The sequence below is a fragment of the Alligator sinensis genome, unplaced genomic scaffold, assembly GCF_000455745.1.
Source record: "Alligator sinensis unplaced genomic scaffold, ASM45574v1 scaffold628_2, whole genome shotgun sequence".
Lineage (NCBI taxonomy): Eukaryota > Metazoa > Chordata > Crocodylia > Alligatoridae > Alligator > Alligator sinensis.
This window is the reverse complement of record NW_005841833.1, coordinates 5,609,679-5,624,928: the sequence shown is the minus strand read 5'-3', so window position 1 is coordinate 5,624,928 and position 15,250 is coordinate 5,609,679. Positions and strand designations below refer to the sequence as shown.

Here is a 15,250-nt window from a genome sequence, read left to right as displayed (position 1 = left end):
AAGACAGGAAGAAGAGGAGGGAAAAAGGAAAGGAAAGAAAAGCAGCCTACCGTCCACCGCTCTGTCCTTTGGTCCTTATAAAAGCTATGACTTCTTCTCTGGATAGAAACAAACGTAAAGCCTTTCCCATCAGACTTCTCAGAGCTGTGTTTGGTCCATTCTTTTCCAAAGTCCTGTTTCAAGAGAGAACATGACAAATCCAGTGTAAAATGCCCGCTGGAATCGACTTCAGCTAAAAGACCTACAGAGAAGGCTCAAGGCTGGGACTCGAGGCAGTCAAAGCAAGGAAGGGTCCCTCCCGCATGCCCACCGACACCTGGCTGGGTACGTGCTGTGCAGTCACTTCTCGCCGTGTTACGAGAATCACTGCCGCACACCCTGCACGGCAACGCAGGCTACAGAAGTAGTAGAAAACGGTAGCTAGCTGTGTTCGTCTGAAGTCTGGCAGAAGGCAGGGTAGAGATGCACCTTACAGACTAACTGAATCAGAGATTCAGCAGCTTTCATGAGCCACAGGTCACTTCATCAGGTGCTACAGCAATGGTCGAGGTCAGGAAGTGGGAAAAATGAACCAACTCACCCACAAAAAACCAAAATAGTAGTTTGCTCCCCTTCAATAAAGAGAAACAAAAATACCAGCTCAGCTGAAAGCCTGTACAGCAACTGCCAATCCAAAGTCAGTTCAGTTCATTGAAATACAAATGCGACTGACATCTTTGACAAGTCAAATTACTCTTTACAATTTATACAATATCAATCCACAATTTAGAAGCTCGGTACTTCTCCAGCTTTCTCTGGCAGCGTAACAAAGCTGTCAATAGGCAACTGGTGACTTTTAATTAGCTGCTGCACATCTGGCTCCTAAATGACACACCTTGCGAGGAGCAACGCTCCATCTTTAAAGTGAGCGAGAGAGAGAGGGAGATTGCTGGGGGGAGCCGAGTCCCTCACTAGGGCACATAAAGGCCAGAGTCTCATCTGGCAAATGTTCCTATTGGCACCAATACCAAGAAAGCCGAGCCAATTTGCACCAGCCAGGGATCTGGCAGTAGCACAAAGAAAGCGAGACAGAAAGCAGTTGGCACCATTAGTTCCAGAAAGTGGGCTAACAGATAGTGCTCTGTAAAATACCTTTTTATCTTCCCGGCAGAAAGATTCCCGCGAAGACGCAGTCCTTTGTTTCAGCCCGCTCTCGGCACTGTCGGGCGAGCAGCTCTGCTTGAGCTGGTGCGGGTCCCTTCTTCCCGATGTTTCTTGCACAATGGGAACGCTAGCTCTCGCCTTGGCTGGGCGGCTCTTTTCCGAGTACGAGCGTTTTAACTCTGGCACCGTGTTTCCAAAACTAGGCATGTAGTCCTTCCGCTCAGGTTTGTTCTTTGCATGGGAAAAGTCCCCCTCCTGCAAGGTTTTGTTTGCACCGGCTTTGCTCTTATTCACAGAGCTCCAAGTTATGTTTCTGTGCCAGTGGTCATCCACAGACACCTCTGCGAGCTGTTGGCTTGGGAACCATTTCTTCTGTAACGAGCCAGCAACCTCCGAGGAGAAATCAAAAGCCAAGCTGCCTTCCAGTTTTTGGTCCACACTCACTGGATTTTTGAGCTGCACTTCGTAATCTTTGTGCTTGGCACTTTGGCGCCTTGGACTGACATCCTTTTCGTGATCCTCGTCAATAATGAATGTTTTTTTTCTGGTGCTGGCAGCGTCGGCAGATGAACTTATAGGTTTATCTGAAAGCCAGCTGCTAGGGTTTCCCCAGTAGGGAGGGCTCAGTAGTCTGTCTTTTGACTTTGGCTTATTCAAGTCTTGGCCACGGGACTCCAGCTTCTCTTTGCTGCTTTCACAAAGCAGCAAGCCCCGAGGCCTGTGGTGCTCTTCTGCACAGTTACCTTGTTTAGCGGCGCTAGAAGACAGATCCGATTCTTTCCGCTCTTTCCTGTTCTGGCCATGGGGAGTTTTATCTGTCACACTTCTTTTGTGCTTAGACTTCTCCCAATTAAACAAGCTGTTATCCACAGGGAGCCTGTCATCCTTTCTGTCTTGACTGTGACTGGTTCTCATGGATTCGTCTTTATATTCTGCCATCAGAGCATCGATATCAAGAATCCTGGCTCGGAAATGATCCTCGGCCTTTGTGCCAAGTACATCCCGGGTGCTTTCACCGCTCTTTTTCTGTGACGAGAGCTCATTATCTTTGTGAACGTGTTTAAAGGGCCTTGTGGATTTTGAGTCATAGCATGGGGAGGCTTTTCCTCCACTACCTTTTAAATCAGTTTGAACCGTACTTTCTGGTTCCTGTTTTAACAAGGCATCAACATCTGTCACCTTCTCCTTGGAACAATCCAGGCCTCCGTCACGCTGCTTCCAGCTGTTATCTTCATGAGCCACCACATAACTATTTAGTGCACCTTTTTTGGAAAAACTTGAATTGTCTTGATCGTCCTCTCCAGTCCAATTCCTATTAATGCATACGTCTTGAGAGCTATCTTTACAACGTGCGCTTGCCACATGTTTATAGGGTTGCTGAGGCGTAGGCTTGGATCTTCTGGAAGAACCAGAGGCTGGGTTAATTGGTAGACTTTCACCCCCTGCAAAAGTCGGGCTCGTTTCATTTGCATTGACAGTGGTTACGGAGCTTTTTTCTTTTTTACTACCAGGAACCTGATAAGTGACTGCAAAGTAAGTTGCCTTGGGTTCAGAGGAAGAGATCTGCTTCTTCATGGGGTCATCAGGACTTACCGGGATGGTTTGGTTCGCTTCCTTTGGGTCTATCCCATCTTTGGTTTTTTTACTTTTCTTTTTCATTGCACTTTCAGCAGCCAGCAGCGAATCCGTTCCACTCGACCTCGCGGCGCTTTCCTGAGTCACGGCGCCAACTTCCAGCTTGTTACGATCCTGGGGCAAGGTCTTCCGTCGCCATCTGCCTGAAACCTTATGGTGGGAAACAAGACTGCTGCTTCCTTGGACTTTTTCTTCTGATTCTACTAATCTAAATTTGTCTCCGTTTTCAGTGGCTGCATTACTCGAGTCTGGATATTTCCTTAATTCAAAGGCTCTTGATTCTTCTTTCTTAATAGATATTACTTCTCCATCAGGATAGTGGCCCATGGGGGACTTACCCATTTGGTTACCTCCGGTTACTGAGAGCCGACCCCCCTGCTTACTGACGCTGGGTGACATAATGCCTTGACCTACGTCTGCTCTGGATTCGTAGTCATCTGCCCTAACTGGTTTAATACCAGGTTTCTCTAAAAAGTATTTTGTCATTTTTGAGCTCTCTGTTTTTTCTGCGGAAGAAGCATCATTCTTCTCCTTTTGCATTTCAGGATGCCCTTTAGTAACTTTGTCACTTGTTACAGCCAAATCCCTGTTACTACTTATGGAGTAAAACAGTTTCTCTGATATGAACAGCTGGTTTGCCTGACTTTTCCCCGGTTCTGCTATCTGCTCAGGAAGCACATGTTTGCTGGGGAAGAAATCTTTCAGTTCTCTAGAAGTAAACTTATCTGCAGAAAGCTCCAAAGGGTCTTTCGTTTCTGAACGAGCATTTGGGTCTTTTAGGTGGTCAGTTTTATTATCTAGTCTGCACAGATAATCACCTTGCAGCACATCCCCGTCAGGTTTTCTCTTCTCTTTCATAGATGATTTTCTGGTTCTGAGCGTCACAGCTTTGTCTTCAGGAACCACCGTAATGGCTTCGCTGAGCGCTCTCTCACCGACTGTCTGAAGGATTTCATATCTTGGTTCTATTCTTTGGTACATTAGCGAGTCCTCCACATGCTTAGCAGTGGGTTTTTCACATTTTTCAACTGAAGAGTATTTTTCCAGGGGAATTGCATGAGCAGTTTTCTTGTCTTCACTATGAGAAGATGCTTTTCCACATTTTTCTGTATTTCCTACGTAACCTGACATATGAGACTGTCTGTGGTGCTCTTTCTTTGACAGAGTTTCCTCCTGCAGTTCTTTTTCCACCCAAGACCTTCTATGATGACCCGATGAAGTTGCCACATCATCTTTTCCTTCACGCTCAGTGGTCAACTTTAACGTGGAATCAACTCCAAGCCGATCAGTGAAAATATTATGCTTCTCCACATTAGAGTCATACATGGTAGCGCGGACTGTTTTAAAAGATTGCGTCTTTTCTGCTGGGATGGAAGGGGTTAACTGCGTTTCAAAACTGTTTGCACCTGCCGCCGAGTTTTCACCCAGAAAAGAGAGATTTTGCCGGTCTCTGAGAAAACTTCCTTTTCTCTCCATTTGGCCAGTTTTATCTGGTATTTTTAACGCCTGCCACGGTTTCCACTGATTCCAAACAGCACACGTTTCACTGATATCTGCTCCACACGAAGGCTTCACCTCTTTACTCTGAAACAAAAATTCAGTCGTTAGGGTTTAATTATAAAGAGTGTGCTGCCCCCAGCTTCCATACGACAGTAGGAAAGCGTACTGCGTCCATATTATACACACTTCTTCTCCAAGCACACACTCTAACCCATTCAAGTGCTGATGGACTAACAGTAAATCTTACAAGCCCCAGGGCAAATTCTCATATGTTAGACTCTCACATTTTCTGCCTTTTTTTAAATTAAAAAAAGGCGGAAAATGTATGAAGAGTTACTGGGTTTACATTTGACATGGCATTTAAATCTGCAATGAATAATCTACTTGCAAGTTCCAGAAAAGGCAAGACACCCAGCAAGGGAGACTCTCACATAGTATGGCAGTGAGCACCAGTGAGTAATGCCTAAAAATAAAAAATAAAGCAGTAGGAACGGTCGTTTGAGGAGATAACCAAGAAGAGTTGACAGTGGTTGCCGGAAGTGAGTACCCTTCACAGCCGGAGCTGCTGGTGACAGAGGGCCTGGCACGAAACATAAATCAAGTCCAATAAAACAGACTAGTGGGTAAGCATATGGATTTTCAACACAGTTTTAGGCATGTCAGACCTTTTCAGTATCTAGAAGTCAGTAAACATTGTGTTGTTGCACTGAAGCCTGCCATTTTAGTAATCATCACCAAGGAGCAGATGATGATGATGGTAACTGGAACTGAATAAATCTCTCGGCCCTAAGAAAGCAGTGGGGAAAAAAGATCTTTTCCAAGTTTTAATTTTTCTGTAAAGCTTGACCTCTCCGACTCTCTGTATTTTCAAATTCTTAAGGCAGAAGCCCCCCGTTAGACAAAAGTTATAACAAGTGAGATTCTGCTCAATGAAAACACAATTACTCTGCTTTCAAGTTAAAATCTTTTATCAGATATGTATATGAATATTTAATATAGCTTGTTTTACTGAGTCCCTACATATATGTGGACTTTTTCCCCCTCTTGCTTTGCTAACTCGGAAACGGAAGGAAAAACCATTCTAGAGTTTTCAGCGCAAAATACACGTTTTGTAGCACGTTAAAGTTACAGATTAGGAACAAAGTTATTATGAGGACTAATCAATCAATGCTCAAAGTGATCAGTGTAGGCAATTCCAGACACTTTCTGTAGCAATGTCATTTCATAGATCATTAAAGTTAAAGGTTACCAAATGGGCTGGTACAACATGCAAAGCACACAGATAAGTCAGTGGAGTGACTAGGTCTTGGAAATGTATTATGCTGATGCTATGTTTAGGCAGAATTAAGGAGGATATAATCATGATAAAGTGCAACACATTAGGAAAAAATGTTATCGTGTTAGGAAAGGGCACCTTAGAGGTTTCATACAGAAGTTAATATCTACACAACTACTGCCACTAGCTATGTTTAAATACGTACAGATATCTTTTAGAGCAAACACGTGCACCACTTCTATAGACTGTACACAGTGAGGGTGCCCTTAAAGATGGAATTACCAACTGAAGCCTGTTAGGATTATGCCATTCTTAATACTCACAATTCCAGTTTCTAAATCATAGCTCACAGAACTATATACAGGGCACCTATGGCATAGTACTATATGGATTCTAAATGTGACTCTGTTTGAAAGATCAAGCGTATTAATACCGCTTTCTTACCTTCTGATTTGCTTGTGTTTCATTAATCAAGTCACTATTCAACTCGGCACGTTTCTCCGGCTTCGTCTCATTCGGTGACACTGGACTTGAAAACCTATTGCAAAGATTTTTGTTATTTCTTTTTACTATGAATTTCTACAAAGAGCTTGAGTTAATAGTCCAATGCATGCATTTCCCAAATGCAGATTGCTGATGCATTATTCCACATCATCTTAAAAATTCCCCAATTAACCTAATTTTTATAAAAGCTTTCAAAGAATTGTGATTAGTTGATTGTTTAAGGGCTTATGCCACTGGCAAACAAAACTTAAACCTTCTCTACAACTAATATTTTCAGGGTTTCCTGACAAAATTAACAACATGTCATGTACCTATTGTATCCTCAGCCAAAAAAGGTCTTTGGGATACCAGAAAGTAGTAGACAACTGAAAAAAATTGCTGAAGCTGACATTTCATCATTTCACAAAGGGGAATTAAACTGCCTTCTAGTTCAAAGTCTGGCACAGTCTATCGCATCTCCAAGGTGATGCTGGTACACACGTCTGCCCCAATTCGTGTCAAAAGCAAAAATGATTTTGGAGTACTTGGAAAATGGAGTAAAAGCAAACAAAAAGACTAGTATTCACCTGCTAAGGCTTATTAAACAAAGTTACTCTCAAATTATCTTTCACATTCTTAAAAATACAGTAGGATCTCACTCATTCACATCTAGGTGAACCAATTAAATTCCCAGCAGGATGCCCAATTAAGAATGAGCCACTTGGCTGTGTGCTGTGTCAAAGGACAATGCTTCTCCAAGCAGCTGGAGCTCAAAGGCAGTGCTGCGGAGCTGATCAGAGAAGTGGCACCTTTTGATATAAAAGCTGCAGCAAACAGCTAGATCACTTTAAAGATCCCACACAGCAGTTTGCTGCAGCTGTACGTCCCCTCAAAACACAGACGGTGCTTTGCAAACCTTCATCGTTGTGGGGAGATAAGGAACCAAACCCTTGGAAGTGTCTGGGTCCTACTGTATGGGACACGGTGTTCAACGTTACACTAGGATTTCAAAGCTTAAAGAAAACTCAGGTGGGAGCAGGCAACAGCTAACATACAAAACCCAGCATGGTTAACGACACCTTTTTTCAGTCTGTCATGATCTTTTGTTCCTAAAAGAGGAACAGATGCAGGAAAAAAAAAAAGGACTACGAAAATTTAGGTTTGAACTTTACGAGTGAGGAACCGTGATCGCCAACTATTTTACTGAATGAAACGTCGGAAAGTCGAGCAGAGACTCCGACTCTTTTGCAACGTACATCTTTGTTAAATCTGCAGAAAGCGGCCGTGAAGGAAGCGATCGGCGCAGACTTCCTGGCTTAGCATCCACGGTCTCCGCCGTCAGCTCTTTGATTCTCTGCTGGACGCTCATGTTTCTGTTTTCCCTCTCAGCGGCGGTTGGGAGAGGCTCCGGCTCCGCTGGAGCAGTGGTATTTTCTGAGCCAACAAACAGATTTATGTGCCTCTTCACACTCCCCCCCCTCAAGAGCTTGCTCTCGTTTTTTGAGGCATTTGCAGAGTTTTCACCAGCTAACACGGCAAACGTTTCCTTTTGGGCCAATACATTGCCCTCCTTCATTACTGTGCTTTTGTAATCAACCATCTCTTGGCTTTTCTCTGATCCGTGTAAGTTAGTTACAGGGTCTGATTTTAGCTCATTTTGTTCCTCCTTAGATTTGTATTTACTTTCCCAAGGGTATTTTTTATCTTTTGCAGTGATCGGCTTCATATCTTTTGTAGAGTCCATGTCCCTTGGAAAAGCTTTCTGGCTTTGCTCACTGGATTTGTCTTTAAAGTCAAGGAAGTCAGCATCTTGACTACCACTTTTCAAATCTGATGGAGAAGAAACACTCTTACTCCAGGCTATTTCGGCAGATTTAGATGCCGTTTCAGACTGTGCACAACTGCCCGTGTCAGTGAAGGGCGTCACTGGTGCATTTTCCTTGCTCTCATCAGCCAGACAAGTCTTCTTGCATAGAGAAATGTCTTTATTTTCAAATTTGGCAGTCAGATCCATGGACAACGGCCTTGGTTTTCTAACCCATGATTTCTCTGTCGGAGATTTTCCTTCCGAGTCTTCCAGACTGCTACACCTTTGATCTTTTAACGATTCCAAAAAAATAGCAGATATTGGTCTATGTTTCAGCCTTGGTTGCACCTCAGGAGATAAGCCAACTCTCCTGCTGGCATGCTGTGCCTCACCCTTGGTTTTCTCACCTGCAGGATCTCCAGAAGCCTCTTTCTTTTCACCAGACCTACAAGGGTTCCAGGAGACCGGTCTAGGGTAGGATGGAAGAGAGATTTGTCTCTGCAGACCACCTTCAGATTTCCTGGAAGTCATTGATGACTGAACTAGTGTCTCTGGTTTTGTATCACATTGCACTTCCTTTGTCTGCACAGTGCCAAATGTTCTCTGCTCATCCGGTGATCTTTTACCCTGGGTTGCACTTGCCCTGGATTTGTCAGTGCTAGCCGTTTCAAAAAGAATCACCGTATTTGCACTGGGACCAGAATAAAAAGCCATATTTGTCACCAATTCAGTAGTGCCTTTACTTCCATTTTCAATTGATTTTTGATCTACTAATGGGGGAACATTGCCACTGAATGCACTGGCTGATGTCATTTCTTCAGGGGGCTTTCTCGGTACAGAGACCATGGGGACAATGACACTGCTTGATTTAAAAGTGGTCACAGGAGGTTTCACATTTGCAAAAGTATCTGAAGATTTCTCCTTTGAATATGGTTTTGGAAAAAGTCTTGGTCTTGATCCAGGCGTAGGCATAGCTGTTGATCTTAGACTGCCCCCAAATTTGCTTTTTTCTTCAAGAAAGAGTGATGTGGAAGGATCTGGAGGCTCGCTAGCTTTATTGCTTGCATCTAAAAGTGGGTGGATGTAGGTGCATTGTGATTTCTTCTCATTAGCAATTTCACTTAAGTCAGGTATTGTTGTCAAGGACATCAGAGTAGCATTTCTCTCTACTCTTGTTGCCATAGTTGTAGTTAAGCATTCAACAGAATTAGAACAATCCAGCAAGGAAGAACAAGCTACAAAAAAATAAAAATAAAAGGTAAGTGTTACCATATGGACAGCAACAATCTCAAAGTAGAAATGCACTCATATTCTAATTTTGAATAGGGCTTAATATTTGGCACTAGATACAGCATGCCTCAAACCGTGACACGAACCACTCCCAGACAAACAGGAGAGTGCAATGTATTTTATTGTTTTCTTCCAAATCAAAGGCTGTAGTAATAACCAATACCCCTGAAACAGGAGACCACGGTACCAATCCTCAACAACCAGTGGGACAGCACCATAAGTTTCAGTAAATTAAATCAATATTAACATAAGTAACCAGTCCCAATGAACATGTTTTCAATATCACAGCCTCACCTCCTCTGTTCTCAATTCACCTGGTGGGCTAGCAATGACAAAGTGGTGAGCACAACGTCCGTATTTGGTGTTTAGGAGAAACTACAATTAAAATACAGAAAGTACATGTGTCGTGTACATCCACGCCCAGGAGCTTTAGTAACCGCTTACCCTAGCTTGCATCGTCTGTTTAAAAAGCTGTGATTGAAGCCGCAGGTAAACGGGACCACTTTTCATTCTGGAAAGAAGAGTCTTGTTGGATCACAGGAAGAACATGGGGGCGATCGCTGGGCTTCGAGCTGCACCACACATAGCCTGAAAAACACAGACAACGTTCAGATTCGAGCACGGCAGAGCCGGCAGCCCGTGCTAGCAGGTTGTGCGGAGCCGGAGCATTCAGCTTCCCAATTTAACAACTATCGTCCAGTCTGAAGCGACAAGATTCAACCTTACAATCTAGTTACAGTCAGAAGTTGCTTATTTCGTCTAATAAGCGTGTCTGGAAATTACACGTGGAACTGCAATACAAAGGGTTTGCAGTGTCTGCGCTTTAAAGCTTTAAATGCGTGACACTCGGAAAAAATACAGATAGCGCGGCCATCACAAAGGATAGATAACGTTAAACAATTAAACCCAAATTCGTAAGAGTTGTCCGCTGTATTTAATCTGAATCTCTGATTAAATACTGGACTTTGTATGACTCTGAGCTCAATTACTGCAATTGGCTTTCTACTGTAAATCTCCTGTGATAAATGTCTGCACTGTGACCTTGGAAAGCTGCTTCCCCAAGAGGTTGCTCTTGGTTGTTGATTTTCTTTAAATCAAAATGCATCTTTTTACTATGACTTATGTATATTAACCACCTAGTCTCCTATCAAGGAAACTGCAGCCAGAACAGCTAAAAAGTGCCCACCCAAATTTTATCCCTGTTGCCTTGAAAAGGGGTTTCAGTAACCTGTATCATTCAAAATGAAAGTAAAGTAGGTATTTTAAGTCACCGGATAATTCTTTGCCCCTCAAAACACCATCAAACTCCTCCCTGCAGGAGCCTGCAATGTTACTCCTCTACGGACATCCTCCCATTTCCCAAACAGATGTGGCCTGGAGCAGAGGTGCCATCCTGCCCCGTCCGCTGCCTAGAGCAGAGGCGTCCGACATCCAGCCCAGCTGATGTATTTTGGTGACCCGCGAGATCTTTTCAGATCCTGCAGAACGCAAGCTTTTGGTGTGAGCAAACCTTCGAAACAGCAGGTGAACGCCACAACACAGACAGCATTTCCCTCCCGGCTTTGCAGACCGTGTAGGACTTAAGACAACGAGGCAGAAAGCGTTCTGCAAGGTCTTTTGTGCATTTGCTCAGTCTCAGTGACGAGCCTCCAAATGACAGGATGAATTATCAGTAGAGCTGAAGGAATGAGGAGAGGCGTAGGAATGAAGCCCGTGGAGCCTGGGTGCAACAGGAGGGAATGAAATACAAAAGGGAATTAAAAGGGAAAAGATTAAAAGACGGGGAGAGGAGAGGAAAGGAAGTGGAGGATGGAAACAGCTAAAATAACACTTGTGCTACGGGAGAAACTCTTTTACCACTGACTGATGGCAGTGTAACGCTGAGCAGGAAAGACATAATTAGTTAGCACACAAAGGCCATATCCTACCCTTGATCTGGGTGGAAACTTCATACTGATAGCGAAATGCCAGAGATGATATTTCTTTCTACAGCTCACAATACCAGCATACGGCACCAGTATGTTAAGTTGGACACCCTGGGCTTCTTTGGGAAAAAATAAAGCCCATGTGTTTAAGTTAGATACCAAGAAAGGAAACAATAATAAAGAGAACTGAGAAATGAAAACTATCTGCTATTACATTTTAGGCCAAAGCTCCAGTTCACGTTGATATCCAGAGTTTTCTACTATTCCAAAAATGTCTCCAGCTCCAGACCACGTTCATCCACTGTTAACTTTGGCACTTCGCTTTACGTTCCAGTCAGCTCGCGTGTAAAGACGTTCGGCCTAAAACTAATATGCTATGTTGGTCCCTTACTCAGGTTAAGTCCATGACCTCTTGGTTTCAAAATAGATACCGGCTCAATCAGCTTATCTGAATCAATCTGTTCCTTTCAAGATCTTCCAGGATCTCAACAAAAGCCTCCTGGCTTTCCTCCTCCTTCTAAAGGATACGGTCCGATCCGATGCACTAAAATGCCTGCCATGTCCAAAAGTACCATAATATTATGTGAAGAGCAATGAAATTATTTCCAAGTCGATCCAAAACTAATAACTTTGGACACAAGAATGACCTGGAAGAGACAGGGCTCCAAACGTGGCGCGAGACAGTGCTGTCAGCACTGTCGATCCAACCGTGCCCGGATGTACAACACACCAGCTGGTTTATTTGGGGGTGGAAGTGGGGGGAACAGTACGTTAGTCTCCCTGACACACAAGGGGAAGCTGACGGGACATTCACAAGGCAAGACAGACACAGCGTCCGCAATCACTGCTCCGGACTTTCCTAACCCACATTTTTAAGTCATGATTTCTCTACTCTGATCATTTTTGTCCTAATTACATTACCGTGCAGGTTGAGGGGACCCGTGCTGTTCAGCGTAAGCTGGTCAGGTCACTTGGCAGGGCCTGAGACCGCCATGACTACGCCCTGCAGTGGATGCATGGAGCAATACCAAAAGGTAGGAAGAAGGACAGACAGACAGCGCCTGTATGCTTGCAGGTAACGTGGTACTTGTAAAAACAAGCAGCTGCTTTTCATACTTGACGTGTCGTACACGTACAACCAGCGCGGCGCTGGATGTTCTCCCAAAGTCTGAAATACCTTATTTCCCATGGCTTTATCCAGCGAGGTTACCAAGTCCCAAATACTGCGGCTTCTCATAGGATTTCTTTGACATAGCAAATCAATAAGCACCCATCCTCAGTCTGCAGCGAGCCGCTCCCTTGCACCAACACCGGGCCAATTTTAATCCATTTCACTGCCGGGTTATGCTCTGCAAATCTGCACTCGGTCACATGCACGTCACCACCCCGTTCAAAGCACTTGAACACAAACCAATCCATCACTGCTCCCAAGCAATACCTTCATTAAAGCCCTGCAAAGACGGCCAGACCCACAGATCTATTGTTTCCTAAAACCTCCCTGGGTGTTTCTGCTTTTGTTTTTTGGTAAAAAGGGCTGACGTCTTTCAAATCTGCTGGGTTTCTACAGGGGAAAAGGAGCCTCTGGAACGGGCCTTCCTCTCTCCCCTTTCTTTTCTTCCTTAAATCTAGCAGATAAAATTCACGAACCAAAAAGGAGCTATGGACGGACATGGCTTCCTCCGTCTCCCAGTGTCCCAAGGGAGGGGATTAAGGCTTTTCTTCTTGCATACAAAAGAAACCGAGTGGGAACACAACTTTAATGGGCACCAAGAACGTCCATCTTTTGTCTTCCCTTGTGATACCGGCTAAGACCAGCTCCACTTACGCCAAGCCAAAATATCCTAGGATGGTGACTGAGGCTTGAAAAGGATAAAACGCTTCCCTGGCTGGGGCACGTCTAGCAGAGTCTCCTTCCTGCAAGACGAGTCCAAGTACAGGATCGGGCGGCACGGGGAGGGGAGGGGTTTCTTGGGCGACTCATCTGCATAGTACCCACAATGCTCCAGCCCCGTCACCAGGAAGCACAGCACATCAGAGCCTCCCGTACCGAGAAGCAAATGCAGACTTAAATCTGATTCCACACATCAGACGCCAGTGCTGAGCAAAAGCAAACACTACGGGAGACTTCTGGGTGTGCTGAGCTGGAAGCACAAACAAGGGGGGGAAAAAAAATAGTTGCAAGAAAAAGAAGATTTGATGTAAAATGACTCTAACCGGGATCGCAGGTACAGGAAAAAAACCCAAACAAACTGGTACAGAAACAGGACTCCAGTTTGCCAGCAACGCTGGCTCGCTCTCCTTTTCTTCCGCAGCTCTGACACGGGATCCACCCGCTGCCTTGACATTCAGGCTCCAATTCTTTTCCTGGGGACTTTTGATTCCCACAGGATGACTATCAAGTGCCATTCCCAGAGCAAACACAAAGCCAGGAAATGCAAACAGCTAAAAGTTAACGAGCAAGAGGCCAAAGTCTAAATCCTGACAGGGTTCAGATTTTAAATTCCTATTTTATGATGCACCAATTAAAAACATAACCAAGAGATTAACCTGCAATTGTAATGCAAGTTCTCTCCCCGAACTGGTTTAACAAAACATATTTCAGGTGCTAACATATTAGCATCCTGCCATCGCAGGCGCATTTTGATGCCGCTCATTAGAAACAAAAATACCGTTATCAGCCCACATCCTTCTTCTTGCAGCCTCCACGAATCTCCAGGCTCCACCGCCGGCATCGCTCTCGGGAGGGCGCTATCCACAGGCCACACACAAAACTCCCATCTGCATCGCCGCGACTTCGGCACGTAGCAGCAACGCGGGGCTATTGGGAGATGGTGCAAGATTGTTTTCCACCATGAATCATATGGTTATTGCCAACGTCTGTATCTCTGACAAAGGCTGATTTGATGTGACGCCCCAGGGCAAGGTTGAAAGTGCACCTATCTTTCCAAGCAGGTAGAAGTCCTGCTTACATCTTTTTTGTAAGGATGCGAAATGGAAACGGGGAGATGGAGGAACAAGCCACGGGTCAGAAACCATTTCAAAACAACTGTGTGAAATAAGAGGGGCCCAAAGTAAAAGTCCTGAGAGCAGCAGGGAGGTCTGTACTAGGAGCAGCTTCCCCGCCCAGGCATGCCGGCAGACTCTATAGGCAACGCGCTGCCCTTTGGACACGGACAGACGTTACACTCGCCGCCCACGAGCACAGCAGGAGGCAGCAGGAGAACTGCAGGTCTGCAAGTATGCTCTTGTCCACATTACGCCAGTCAGGGATTATACTTCCCCGTGCCCCGGCAATGCCAGCAGAAGTCGCCTGGTCCGGTGCAACTATTAAAAAAGAAGTCTAACGACGGAGCATACGCCACAAAGACAAACGCAATGCAATCGACTGTATGTCTTCTGCCTCTAGGAAAGGCTGCACCATTTCAACTCACATTATTTCAAGCTGTTCTCATTCCTGAATTGCCGTTTGTTTTCTTCCCCGCTCCACTTTGAAGACAGGAATATCACAAATAAAAACAGGGAGGCCAAAGGGAGTCTATTATTCAGCTTCTGCTGCCTTCCCCATCAGCCTGTGCCAGCCGCTGATGGATCTGTCCATCCTCATTTAGCCCAGGCATGCACCGTGGGTGTGCGAAAGGCAGAAAGGGCACAGCCAGCTCACATTGTGCACTCGTTACAATAAAGCCATAAATGTACATTTAGTACAGTGCGAGAGGAGCCAAATAAGTGCAATCAGATAAAATAAGTATTTCAGGAATTTAAAAGAAAAAAAAATCAGACAAGTCAAATTAAGAGTAAATAGAGGCACTGTCTATTCTTAGAGTTAAGCCGGAGCGGTGTCGTTACCTAGCTCATTGCCTGGAATCGGATACGTCAGTTATACTAAAATGGGCGCTTTCAACCAGCCCAACTGTTCTCCGATCCCTTCCCCGGTAAGACGGACTAATTAAATCATGCTCACGCTAGCCTTCGTTTTAAAGCATTCCCAAACGTCCTTACTCTCAGGGTAAGCAGCAGCAAGAAGTAAACTGCTCTTGTCCCACGTACAGGTTTATGGCCAGGAGTTCAACATAACCCTACAAAACCTGCTAAGAAAAATGTGAGTGGTTGTTGACACCAGGGGAAAAAAAATCCTCCAAACCCACAAGACATCTCCACCCAGCTAAAAATTATTTGCTTATGCTTTTTCCA

At 44.7% G+C, this 15,250-nt stretch overlaps 1 protein-coding gene across 3 annotated transcripts in view; it reads right to left on the bottom strand.

Annotated features, from left to right (window-relative positions):
• KIAA1671 (KIAA1671 ortholog) overlaps positions 1–15,250 on the bottom strand; it is a 114,727-nt gene that overhangs the window by 76,531 nt on the left and 22,946 nt on the right. For 2 of the 3 annotated variants that reach the window (XM_025199456.1, XM_006015217.3), the window contains 5 exons: positions 9,579–9,722; positions 7,294–9,079; positions 5,999–6,092; positions 1,132–4,362; positions 51–173 (listed from right to left, as the gene is read on the bottom strand). In XM_025199456.1, the coding sequence (XP_025055241.1) occupies positions 51–173; positions 1,132–4,362; positions 5,999–6,092; positions 7,294–9,026 (5,181 nt within the window). In that variant the 5' untranslated portion in view covers positions 9,027–9,079; positions 9,579–9,722. Of the gene's footprint in view, positions 1–50; positions 174–1,131; positions 4,363–5,998; positions 6,093–7,293; positions 9,080–9,578; positions 9,723–10,644; positions 10,859–15,250 lie in introns of those variants that run through there. The other variant, XM_025199466.1, reaches the window with a different exon arrangement.